This window comes from Papaver somniferum, chromosome 8 (assembly GCF_003573695.1).
Source record: "Papaver somniferum cultivar HN1 chromosome 8, ASM357369v1, whole genome shotgun sequence".
NCBI lineage: Eukaryota > Viridiplantae > Streptophyta > Magnoliopsida > Ranunculales > Papaveraceae > Papaver > Papaver somniferum.
The window spans coordinates 91,375,013-91,389,130 of NC_039365.1; the positions used below are offsets into that span (position 1 = coordinate 91,375,013).

Consider the following 14,118-nt stretch of genomic DNA (forward strand, 5'->3'; position numbering starts at 1 on the left):
TCTTTCCATGATTACATTTAATGGAATTTCCAGCCAATCCTTTAATTAATCACATGTTTTATGAAAGTGTTAGTAGATAGACTCTGTAGATAACTATATCATGATTCTCCGAATTATTTTTGTGGGAAAAAAACGTTATTATTCTTCTATAATCAATAATTTTTGGATTGCATTCCCGCTATTTACTTTAATGGAAGAACACATTTGAAAATTCCGCGATGCGACAAATTGATTTTTTTTTTGTGCCTGTTCACTACAATAATTTTACACATTTACATACTTAATTAATACCATATATGACTGCATTAAACATTCAAAAAAGAAAAAATGACTGCATTTTCTCAAAATAAAGAAAAGAAAAGAAAAGAAAAAAAAGAAAAAATTGTTAACCCACACTACCGGTGGTGTGGAAACTTTCAGATATATGGAAGGATAGGAACTCCTAAAGCACGAGAGTTTATTATACAGGGAGAGAAAAAGGAGAAGGAAACGAATACGAAAAACAGAACGAGTCGCCAGGTCGATTGACAAAAACTGAAAAGAAAAAAAAAGTCATTTTTTTTCATTTCATCCTGAAACCCTAGATCTGTTTCGTGGATGAGTTTCTGATTCACATTTTAAAAATTCGGGGATTTGGATCTTCAAATCTTTCCCATCTCTTAAATTGGGGGATCTCTAAATAGAAAACTCTCGATCCACTGGATCAGAGATGCCGGTGTCTGCTTCAGCTATCTATTTCTTAAATCTTCGTGGAGACGTTCTTATCAATCGTTTATACCGTGATGATGTCGGGTAATTTCTCCCAATTTGAATTTAATAGTTTTGTTTACATTACATAAGAGTTTCCTTACATATATAATCGTGGTAACAATTGATTATCTGGATAAGCTAGGTAGTGTGTTTCAAATGCTTAAAATTAGCTCAAAAAACCTTGAGAGTCAAATTTTAACTAAAATGTTTTTATGTATAACGTTGCCCGTAAAAGTTAAGTTACATTTCGGCTTGAGATATCAAGAATTGTTGCGTTCTTAATGACCATCATAGAGGGGTAGTGGATTTTAATGGTTATGAGTTTTTTGTAGATTGGTTGCTTTCAAATATTTACTCAACAGCTTCTCAGTGGCTGGATGAGCTTTAGGTATGCAAGCTTATTGAATTGTAGATATGGGAGCTTATTGTGCTCAACACTGAGAAATGTATTTACATGAAGTTGTGTCATCATCCCAAGGGGATTCATTTTTTTATTCTACAGTTATTGGAGTAAATGAAGTCCAGATAGTAGTTGTTCTGGTAGTTTGACTCTCTTGATAATATTGTATGAGTGGACTTCGTGTTGTTACTTTTGTAATCTAACCAAAGTTGTGGAGCCTCTTAGGTGTAACCGTGTAAGTAACTATATGACACAACATAAGTTTAAATATAAATGCAGAAATTGGAATCTAAAGGCTAGCTTTCACTCATGTGCACAAGAACTTTACTTGGATTTCCTTGCTCTGAATTCTATAATTAATAGGAGCCATTATTTTCCTTGATACATGTGGATTTTATGAGTTTGTGCTGTGCTAAATAATCTATCCCCGGGTACCTGCAAAATGCTTGTCACTGTACTCTGAAATCGTAATGCGTTAGTCGACATACTTGTCCCTGTGGCTGGCTGAATCAAGTTATCTTCTGCTTAACTCTGTTTTCTGGTACTTACATGCTTTGATTCATGTTCATCCCATCTTTTGTATCAGTGGAAATATGGTGGATGCATTCCGCACGCATATAATGCAGACAAAGGAGCTTGGTACATGCCCTGTTCGGCAGATCGGGGGTTGCTCTTTCTTTTACATGAGAATCAGCAATGTGTACATTGTGATTGTCGTCAGCAGTAATGCAAATGTTGCTTGTGCATTCAAGTTCGTTGTTGAGGTAAATAGCATATATTCCTGGTTGTATGCTGTATAGTAGTGTTGTGTTCGTCGTTGAATTGCGCAGAGCTTTTTATGACAGCGGTGTTGTGATCTGACTGTTATTAACGTGACAACTTAGTCATTTTTCAATGAAAGGAATTTTTGTTTGAAAGACTAAACTTGGAAAGCCAGTTAGGTAGGTTATTGGTTACATCAAGAATGTTCCATGCTTGATATAATGGGTGTAGAATGTAGAGTCAAGTATAATACGTGCATTCCATGTACCATAGGCAATTTCCATCCTTTGCAGCTGGAATACCTAGCCAAGGCAGAATATCCATGATACAGATATACACTCACTTATAAACACTCGACGACCAGATTAACGAACTATATTCCTCAAATCTAATTATAGGAGACATAGATGTCTGTCAGTCTCCAAAGCTGGTATAAGCTGTCAGAAAATCAATTCCCCCGAAACATGTTCATGAATTTGCATTTCTTGTGAAGATTTGGAAGAGTAAGACTACAAGAACTTGTGCATTTGTATTACTTTTAGTCACCTTATATTGTAGATGTCCATCGGTCTATGAGGCTTTTCCAGACCCACTAAAAACTGATAAATTGGGTGCAAGATGTATGATAACGGGTGTATCGTCACATGTTAATGCCATACCTTGTATATTCTTTTTGATATGTCTGGTCATATCTTGCGTCTTCTTTACTAGCTATTTTGAATGCTGTTGTTTTTGGATGCAGGCTGTTGCGCTGTTCAAATCCTATTTTGGTGGTGCTTTTGATGAAGATGCCATTCGTAATAACTTCGTTCTGATATATGAGCTTTTAGATGGTATTCATTCTGACCCACATATTTTCGTTTGAGCGAACATGCTATATTATAATTTTACCTTTTGATCCAAGATCTCTCTGTAATTTAGATACGGTTTCGCGCTTCGTTTTGTTTTGTTTTTGTTTTTGCCTGTGCAAGATATATTATATTCGTGTATTATGCTTTTGTGCTAACAATTTTGTTTGTACAACCAATAATAATGAAACGGGTAATTGTTTCTTGTCAAGATATGCTTCAACTTGCCAAACAGATATATATCCTGCTGATTGCTATTTCTTGAATGGTTAAGTCCATGTATCATTGATTCCTATTCCTTATTCAATTTGTAGAAATCATGGACTTTGGCTACCCCCAAAACCTTTCTCCTGAAATTCTGAAGCTGTACATCACTCAGGAAGGAGTCCGGTCACCATTCTCATCCAAGGTTAGACTCGATTGCTTCATACTTGAACAAAGTTCAGTTCATAGAGTTTTTGTTATATTCAATGTGTTTCTCTAACCATTTTTCATTAAAAATTATTAGCCTACAGATAAACCAGTCCCAAATGCAACTCTACAAGTTACAGGTGCTGTTGGCTGGCGAAGAGAAGGCCTCGTGTATAAGAAAAACGAGGCAAGTTGACTAACTCATTTTTTTATGAATCTAATGAAACCCAAGTTTTGACAGTCAGTCAATACAGGTGTTTTTGGATATCGTGGAAAGTGTGAATCTTCTTATGTCCTCGAAAGGTATGGAATATTCTGCTCCCGTGTTAATTATTGTCTACACAGCTATCTGTTCTTGTTCTCTGATTCCTGAATAACATTTCTGTCATTATAGGCAGTGTTTTGCGTTGCGACGTGACTGGGAAAATTCTCATGAAATGCTTCCTCTCTGGTATGCCTGACCTGAAGTTGGGCTTGAATGATAAAATCGGACTTGAAAAAGAATCACAGCTTAAATCCCGGCCTACCAAAAGGTACCTTCTGAGGGCAATCATCTCTTGCAAATGCTCTTGCAAGCATTTAAATTTCTAACATTTTCTTAGGTTATGTTTTTCCAAGTTCCCCTCTGATTTCCTTATGAAATTGAAACTTCAAAGCAATTCGTCTGTCTAACATTTTCCTTTGAAGATTTCACTGATAAATCATACATCCTTTGAACTTCTGTTGGATAGTAGGAATTAGCTATTATATTCTTTATATGTCTTCCAACCAGATGCTTCTTTAGAAACATAAAACCTTGGAAGTTAGCTTCATACTTCAGTTTCTTGTGAAGAATACTGATGAAGGACTTGCATGAATAGAATCCAGGGACTAGCCTTATCCGATTCATGGAACTTTAGTTATTCTTGTTCTTCTGATGTGTGCTTTTCATCTCATGCGCTAAGAGAGGCATAAAAGCATGGCAATTTGCTAATGTTTCTTTGAGAATAGACTAACAGCGTGTTTTCTTCGGGTAATTGGGAACTCAGGAATTGGATTCAGAGGGAATGGGCTCAATTTCCCGAACCAAACAGACTGAAAGATTCAGAATTGGATTCCTAAGGAATCCATTTGCCTCAAACTGCTTTCTTCCATTGCACTGATCAGACGATGCAACATGATCCAATTCAAGGGAATTGATGTCGATGACTTCATTGCCCCTCCATCTTCATCACTACAATCAACATTAACTCACCTTCTTCTCTGATCCATACTGTCAGTCATCATTACCACAATGGCACAATAAAAAAACTTATTCTCTCTCTCTAGAACTTTTTTTAATCTTCTCTGATCCGTACTGTCAGTCATCATTACCACCATGGCACAATCAAAAAACTCATTCTCTCTCTCTGGAACTCTTTTTTAATCTTTCTTAAACACACTAATTACAGAATAGATTTAAAGTTTATGTAATGACGTTTGATTTTAATCAGGATTTCTTATGGGTGATGCTGATCATTTTTGGAGTTCATCTTCATTTTGATTTTGATCATATTCTTTGGTTTTGAATTTTGTATCAGAATTGTGCAATGGTATTGAAGTGATTTAACATATTTGGATTATTATGTAATCCAATTACCTTAACCAAACATTAATATTTGGATTCAGAATCTTGTTCCTTGGAAATCAATTTCCTGGAAATGGATTACGCCATAATTGATTTCTTTGAACCAAACAAGGTGTAAGTGCAATTTTTTTTTTTGTTTCTAATCCCATGTTGAACAGCTTTCTAGACTATCATTAACAGTCAAGATTTCTTATTTTCTTAACTAGTCTTATTGTGGGAGTTCTTTTCCAAATTTTTATGATTCGTCTTGCTCCATTATCTTTTTTTTTTGTTGTTCTTCCAGATATTAAGTGGAAGGCGTTGCTGTTTCAATTTTCTGATGTTTTACATAGATAGTGTTCTTGTCCTAAACCTGAAATATGCTTTACGAACTTTATTGAGTTATTGGGCACTCCGGCACTCTATTAAAACATTTTTCTCTAGAAAATGCTTTTCATCTCTTTGCGAACATATGGTTGTTGTTGCAAGTATTCTGTTATCTTTCGAAGTACATCATTTTTGAGTTATTCTGGTTACTAAGTTATCAATAATGTGACTGATTACAGTGGGAAGACCATTGAGCTTGATGACGTTACCTTTCACCAGTGTGTAAACTTGACGAGGTTCAACTCGGAAAAGACTGTTAGCTTTGTGCCACCTGATGGTGAATTTGAGCTTATGAAGTAAGCCTACTACTTCACTTCAAATAGCATCTCATTCTACTCATTAAAATATCTTAGTTACCGGTAAAATCTATTGGTTGTTGCTTTTGGCTCCTATTCCTCTGTGTGATGGAAATTTTTATTGCACAGGTACCGCATTACAGAGGGTGTAAACCTTCCATTTCGGGTATTGCCAACTATCAAGGAGCTTGGTAGGACACGGATGGAAGTAAATGTTAAGGTTTGTGGACGTTGTGAATAACCCAATTTTCTTGTGATCACATGCTTTGACAGTAGTCTTATGTTACTGTGTCTAAATATCAGGTGAAGAGTGTCTTTGGAGCAAAAATGTTTGCACTTGGAGTTGTGATCAAGATCCCAGTACCAAAGCAAACAGCTAAGACAAGTTTCCAAGTAACAACTGGTCGAGCGAAGTACAATGCCTCTATTGATTGTTTAGTCTGGAAGTGAGTATACAATAGGATTAATAAGTGATTTGGACATTAATTATTAGTTACTCCTGAGTCATGGTTTCTTTCCTTCGCGCGTTTCTCAAGTTTTATTCTTTTTTCCAAGACGTAGTAAATGGATATTTAACAGATTTTTTTAAAAAAATTAATTGGTTGTTACAGATGCAAATTCTAAATTTTCATGATTCATTTTCTCTTTCAGAATACCTTCCATTTTTTTTCTTTTGCATCTGTGGGTTACTAATATCCTTGACATGTGCAGGATCAGGAAATTCCCCGGACAAACTGAACCAACTTTGAGTGCAGAAGTCGAGTTGATTTCCACAATGGCCGAAAAGAAATCTTGGACAAGACCACCAATCCAAATGGAATTTCAGGTGCTGCATATAGCATACATGGCGAACTTCTTCTACTTACCCAATAGATAGACCTATAAAAAGTTGACCTTAGATTTTTGCTATTAGTTCTCAAGGGCTAGAACATACATTATGGAAAATAGCTTCACAGCTTAGTATTTGGATGTTGTAGACTTTTAGAAGCTTTCACATATTGTAGTTTTTTAAGCCCCTTCTCTCAAACTAGCATAACAGCTAGTTTTGTCCAGCTTCATTATAGGACAGTGCAATTTCAACCTGTCATTTGTACGCCTTTGGTTGTTTATCCTTGTGCAATTGCTGCTTATATATTCTACCAAGCAACACTTTTTATCTATCGCCTATTAGAGTCAGTGAATTCTACTGATGCTTCAAAAACATTGGTTCATTTTGCAGGTTCCAATGTTTACCGCGTCAGGTTTACGAGTCCGTTTCCTCAAGGTAATATACGGCGATTTTTTTCCCATTCTCTCTTATTATATTTTTCTGTGCTACCATTCCTCAGTTGCAGCTGCTTAACACCTATTTTTTGTTTTGAAGGTATGGGAGAAAAGCGGGTATAACACTGTTGAGTGGGTCCGCTACATTACTAAAGCTGGGTCGTATGAGATTAGATGCTAGAAATGTAATTGAGGCTGTTAATTTGATTATGTTCATGGAGATATGTACACATTTCTAAGCCATTGCAGTCCAGTTGTTGCTCTTGTACCCGCTCTAAATATGCATGTTATATGCTTTTTTTCTTTTCACTTTTTGTATTATTATTATTTTAGAAATTACTTGTTTTTTATACTTGTGTTCTGTTTTTGTGGGGTGGGGTTGGCCGGGGGCAGTTGGAGTTGCTTTGTCAATATAACGTTCAGTGGAATCATAGTGTGTACTTTGGTGTTATGTAAATCTAAGGCCTTGGCTGGTCCTCTGCACTATAAATGTCCCCCCTTTTCTCCAAAGCTTTTTGTATCGAAGATTTGTTAAACCACAACTTTCTCACGCACAGTTGAAACACTCGGAAACATATTACATGCATCAAAGCTGTGCTTGAAGTGCTCGGAAATTTGTGACTGATGCTAGTCGGCACTATCTGCAAGGTTCCTACTTCTATGCTGCAATTTGATTTTTGGTAATGAAAGTAAATATTTTATTTTTCTTCCAGAACCTCTTTATAAGAAGTAGGAGGGGTCTGCTGCCTGTAAGCCAGGTAGCTAAGCAAGGAAAATATTTCGAACTCTAGATCTAACCACTGGGTCTACTGCGTAAGCCCAGGTAGCTAAGCAATAAATGAAAAGGGTGAGAATCCCTACACCTTTAGTGATTCAAACTCCAGACCTCTTTGGTGGAACCACCGGCTGTTGGACCTTTAGAGACTAGATCTTAATGGCGCATGCATTCACAAGGTTCAACACTGGAATGCACTAAAGCTCAGAAATCACAAGGTGTTTTTGAGTCTGATACTATGATACCATTCAATAGAATTGAATGTCTACATTGTATTGGGACGATTTGTGATCAATTGATTATTAGAAAAGATTATCTTGAGTACATGACAATGTTGAGTATATATACCGGATTCTCTCTTCTCTCGACATTAGACTCACGTGCTCGGCACGCACACTGCACACTAACAAATGATACACTTACACACACTCTGCTATTATTGTGCACATGTGTTAGGAAATTGACCTGACTTTGTTATTACAGTATGTCTGTCTGAATAGCCTAAAAAGGCTTTGTAATAACTTTTGTAGACCTTATGGTTTTATTCGATAAGATTATCGTTTTAAAAACAAAGTTGTAAATCAAAAACTAAGCAGGAAAGGGAGTGACTCCAACAACATACTGGCACCTGCCGCGGAAAGGAGCGTCCAAGGAGTACATTGAACTGAAGAAACATCTGGATGATGAAAGACGCGAGAACCATAAGCAGAGAGAGAGGAAGGATGAAGAAATAAAGGATATGAAGGAAGGAATGAATGCGCAAGCAAAAATGATGAGCAACTTAATGTCTCAGCTAAAATCTCAAGGAGTATTGAAAAAGAAAAAAACCAAGAGCAAAAAGGCACGAGTAAGCATATTACTTATAGGTCTGTTTTGTTTTGATTTGTGCTGAATTTCTGTGTTGCTCGTTTATAACAGTATTTTTGATTATGTATGTTTAACATTATCTAAGTAATTTTGACTAAGTATATAGTTCCTAATCAAATTGAAGTATCTCATATTTCTTTACCATCTCAACTGCACTCTACAAAAATCTCCTATTAGAGAGAAGTCTCTTATGTCTGAGGCCCCTGTTAGAAGCAATTCTCCGAATGAAAGGCAGGAATCTAATACAAATAGCAAGTACCCTGAATGTCAACACGCATCTCAGTTTACGGCATCGAAAGACAATTTTGAACTCCAAGTGGTATGTTCTTTTTGCAGGTATATAAATATATAGTGTTTTGAGAGTTCCATAGGTTGATGTTAATATAGCATATCTGTTTGCAGTCTGGAAATACAAACAAAAGTCTCTTTCATCTGAGCGTCTGCCCCTTAACTCTCTGGACGAATCTCAACTAAAAGACCTGATGGAACTTTCAATGATATGTCCTTTTCGCAGGTATTTAAACCCTTGGATTTTTTAGAGTTGAATCTGTTGATGTCAATATAGCATATATGTTTTGCAAATTGTGAAATACAAACTGGCTCATGTTTTCACTGAGAAACGTCATTGCATTGGGTATTGTTCTTCCATCGGGGCCAGGTCAGTTAGTACATGGAGATCCACTCAAGGATGATTATATCAGAGTGTCGGTTGAAAAATCGATATTAAAGAATCATTGTTTTCCAGTCCCATCTACTCATCTCAAAACAGTAGAGGATGCTGAAGGATCTGTCGTAGCTTGGCTCAAAGAGTTTGTGATCTCTTTCTCTACTGTAAGTTGCTTTATTCCTTAATTTAGTCTATCTGTTATAACAAAAATGTGGAACCATGTACATGCTTGTGTAGCTTTGTCTTCAGCTCAAAACATGCTGGACTCAACTGAATGTTATGTTCTGTAATGTAGCTTAATATTGTAATTATGTGTGTTGTGTGATACCTGGGTACAATTACTAATTTCTCTGTGTTCTAGCTTTGGCTTGAAACCAACTCTAGCAAACATGAGATAACTGTATTTTGTCCCCGCTGCACATGTTTTCCCACAAATCACACATGAGCATATAACTGTTAGCATAATACTATTTACATGTTTTGAGGCAGTTACCGGAGAATATTTGAGTTATTACCTTATGCATCCTGAGCATATAACTGTTAACATGGTTTGTTACCTTATACGTCCACTTTCTTGCTGCGGGGCCTGCCACTTTCAGACCCTGATGAACATGATGCTGACCCAAACACTAAGAAGAGAAAGAATAAGAAACCTTCAGATACGAAGAGTAGGGAATTGAATTCTAGGAGATCCAGCAAGAGACTCAAGATTGCAACTTAATTATTAAGAGAAATAGTTGTGGGCTGTAGAATTTGGATGTTTAAACTTTTAAATCTTCCTTTGAAAATTTGTTATCTTAAGGTTATTGCACAATTGATCAGATATTGAGACGTTTATCATATTGTTAATAAAAATTATTTTGGTTCAATTCTAATTGTAGTCTGATTAATTTTTATGGATGGTTCTTTATGTGAGTTTTGCTACACATGATAAAAGAGGTGGCCAATAGGTCCCTGAGGACCCGATATAGTGGCCAATACTGCATTCACGTGGTTGAATATAAAATACGACCACCATTTAGATCTTAAACCATGGCCAAAGAACAAATTGAGCTATAAAAATTGCAATTTTCGAGTGGCTAAAAGCTAATATTTGGCACGTTGAATACATTTTATGTCATTTTATAAAGGTTATCGCCATGGTTTGTGGTATCCTCTATGTCCAAAAGGTGAATAATAGCTACATTGAAACCCCTTGATGTGTCTCTGGAATTTTTTTGGCCACGGTGCTACAAATTCTTAGTAGCCGTAACTTATTAATTGGCCATGTAAAATGTTTATCACATGTCTAAGAATATGGATGACCATGGTATTATAGATTAAACGTGACAACAAGTAATGTATTGGCCATGCTAAATTATTTTCCGTGTGTCCAAATGATAGAGATGGCCATGGTTAAGAAAAATTAGTGTGGCTGTAAGGTAAGTGCAACTCATGAATTGGCCATGATAAAATGAATTCCGCGTGTCCAATTGATGACAAAGGCCACGAATAAAATATAATTCACGTGACTTTAAGGTAAACTTTAGCCACAAATAATCAAATTGAGTGTCTATAAGGATCCTATGCCCATGGTGATAGTGAAAATGCTTAACTACAAAAAAAATAATGAGTACCATATAGACACGGCTATAAAGTTATGATCATGATAAATCGTATTTTATAGCCACTCAAAGTTTATGTAGCCATAAAGGTACCTCTTTGTCACGACACCTGATGCTACATTTTTGGAGTGAAAAAAATCCATGACCAAAAGTCTATGGACACGGTCGGTAATTAAGTGTGGCCAATGTGAAGATTTGTACAAGTGCAAAGTTCTATTTTTCCTTTCAGCAACACCATTTTGTTGAGGTGTATAAGGTGCAGTAAATTGATGAATTAAACCATGCTCTTGACAAAAGAATTTAAATTCATTAGGAAAATACTCACCACCACGATCAGAAGGTAAAATTTTAATTTTCAGTCCTAATTGTGTCTCTACTTATGCTTTGTATATCTTAAACATGTTAAAGACATCATCCTTAGATTCCATCAAGTAAGTATAAACATACCTAGTACAATCATCAATAAAAGTGACATAGTATTTGTTTCCGCCTCATGTGATTTTTAAGATCACCAACATCACTATGTACTAATTCAAGCAAGGTAGAATTTCTTACTACAGATTTAAAGGATATTCTATGTATTTTTGCTTGCACACAGATTTCAAACTTAGAGATATTATCAAAATTGCAATCAGAAATTAATCATTATTATCTCATATTTTTAAGGGAAACATAATTCACATGTCTAATCTATCATGCCATAAATCAACGGAGTCAACAATATAAGAAGAACCATTATTTATTAAATTAAGCTTAACCATCCCATTACAAGCATATCCTTGTCCAATAAATATTCTGTTTTTTGGACAATATCCACTTATCAGACTCATAATTAACCTTGAATCCAGCCTTGTTAACAAGGTCTCCAGAAACAAGGCGTTTTACAATATCTGGTACATGTAGAACATCAGTAAGAGTAACAGTCTTTCCGAAGTAAATGGAAGTTCCACAATGTCCTTTCCAATTACTTTGCTTCGATAATTATTTGCTGAAGTAATTTGGTTTCCTTCATCAGTCACCGGTTCATATGTCTTGTAAAGATGTCTATCTTTACAGATGTGGATAGTTGAGTCAGTGTCGTACCACCATCCATTCTCATTATTAGAAGCGGCATTGGCGGCTTTCACTACAATAACAAGTTTTTCATCGACCATATTTTCCTCTTTTTTCTGTCCTTGTTGTTTCTTTTTGAGACGACAGTCACGAGCAAAATGGTCGGGTTTATCGCAGAAGAAGCAATTGCCCTTCTTCTTACTCTTATTGTTGGGATGTTGCTTCTTAAACTGAGTATCATTATTAGGTTTCAAAGCATTCAGTGTCTTAGAAAAATCTACACTGTTAACCTTAGAATGATCCTCAGTTTGCTGATTATCCTTAATTTCTCGTTTACGAGAGTCCTCTTCTATACAAAGATGATGCTGCAAACCTTCTAAGTCATAGTCAGTCTCAACATGCTTAAGTTTCTTCTTATAACCATTCCAAGAAGGAGAAAGATGAGAAATAATGACTCCGACAACAAAGGCAGAAGTAAGTTCAATTCCAGCATCCTTAAGATGATTAACAATGAGTAAAAGTTCATTGACATGGACAATAATTGACTTACTGTCAATCATTATAAAATCCATGAAGTTGCAAATCAGGAATTTCTTGTTGCTTTCTTCATAAATATTGTATTTATTGTCAAGCGTAGTCCATAATTCCTTTACAGACGAAATACTTCGATGGGCATTGTAAACACTGGTTCCCAGTGTATTCAAAATATGACCACGACACATAAAATCATCTTCTTGATGCTTCTTCCTCCTGGCCTTCAAATCATCAATGTTTTTTTCCGATGGTGCAGGAATTTTATCCAAACCATCTTCAAGTATGTACCACAACCTGATGGTGATTAGGAAAAACTTCACAGTCTCTTGCCTACGAGTAAAATTATCACCATCAAAACGTTCCAATCGAATTAGGTTTTGGTTCATCACTTGCAGAGATTGAGCAGTTACATTCGAATTTGAAGATTCACCCTCCATTGCCAGAAATTAATTGTCTAAAACTATTGGAAAATGGGTTCAAATAGAGGATGAATTAAACACAGAGAAATTGTTGTACTCCTGACTTTCAAGGCTAGAATAGATTTATTTTATACAATTATTTCTACCCTCACAATATCAATTGGAGATTACAACAGGTATGCGAAATAATTCCTTCAGGATACAATGAAAGCTCTACAACAGAGAGATTGGATTCAAGGTTTGTACCCCTTGACCCAATCAAGAACACACGAGAAAGGTTTCTGATGATGCTTTAGAAAGAGAGAAAAAAAGTTCAATTGATTGATGAGAATGGGAGAATACCTTCACTATTTATAGGGATATTCATGCCTGTTATTAATGCCTTTTCATCACCAACAGACGCTTCCAATAGCCATTAATGGTGGCTTATGGGAGAGACGCGTTTGTTCAAGTTTGAATAGGAACTTTTAGGTTTCAAAGTAAAACCAGAAAATTTTTCCACGAGACGCTGTCGGGAGGGGCTACGCCCCCCGGACCCTCCCGAATAGCGGCAAACAATCTTGAAAATATCTAACACAAGAATGGTCAAGGCAGTATTTCTATTCAACCAAGTGGTTTTTCTGGTGGTCCTTCTGTTCAAGGTAATGCTGGTAGAAGGGATTTTTCACAGATAGAGTGTCAGATATGTAGAAGAAGGGATTATGTTAGCAGATGTCATTTCAGATATTATCCTCCTACTTTTGCTTCTGGTGGTTCTTCTGGTGCTTCAACAAGCAATACAGGAAATGTGGGTCAACAACATGCTTTTACTACAATAACTGAAGACCAAGTTTTTGGTGATCCATCCTCTTCTGAACCTCAACATTGGCTAGCTGACTCAGAAGCAACAACTCATATGAATGGAGATATGAGTATTCTTCAAAATACTTCTAACTTCAGAGGAAAGGAGAAGGTGCAAATGGGTGATGGTAAGTCCTTGCATATTACTTCCACTGGTACTTCTATTATAAAGACATCTAAAACTAGTTTTAAGCTTGACACAGTTCTTTTAATTCATGATATGAAACATACTAGTATTAGTTGCTAAGTTCACAAAGGAAAATTCTTGTTCTTTTAAGCTTGATCCATATGGATATGAGATTAGGGATTTATATTCAGGTGCTTTTGATAGGTGTATAATACACCCTCTTTATTATCTATTGGTGATGCTTTCTTTGCTGTTTTTCTTATAAATTATGCGTTTTACGCGTGTTTTTGAGTTTATAGGTATTATGGAGTCACACAGAAGAAAGGAAGAAGAAATCATCCAAAGTTGTGCTAAAGGGCGTAATTGTCATTTCATAGGAAAGTGATATTTGGATCCCAGATAAGGTTAAGGGGTAGGCAATCTTGTGTTTGAAGGAAAGTGCTAAATTCACCCAGAATTAATTAAGGGACTATCATTCAAGATATCCCTTATCATTTATGAGTGGGTGTAACTATCAGGTGCAAATATCC

At 35.9% G+C, this 14,118-nt stretch overlaps 1 protein-coding gene across 1 annotated transcript; it reads left to right on the forward strand.

Annotated features, from left to right (window-relative positions):
- Positions 1-440: 440 nt before the first annotated feature.
- Positions 441-7,153, forward strand: LOC113302031 (AP-2 complex subunit mu). Its single transcript, XM_026550868.1, has 13 exons — positions 441-792; positions 1,737-1,914; positions 2,655-2,745; positions 3,075-3,169; positions 3,269-3,358; positions 3,426-3,474; positions 3,566-3,704; positions 5,323-5,439; positions 5,569-5,659; positions 5,743-5,885; positions 6,151-6,265; positions 6,659-6,703; positions 6,803-7,153. Exons 1-13 carry the CDS (start codon positions 710-712, stop codon positions 6,881-6,883), a joined length of 1,317 nt encoding a protein of 438 aa, XP_026406653.1. The 5' UTR covers positions 441-709; the 3' UTR covers positions 6,884-7,153.
- Positions 7,154-14,118: the final 6,965 nt, after the last annotated feature.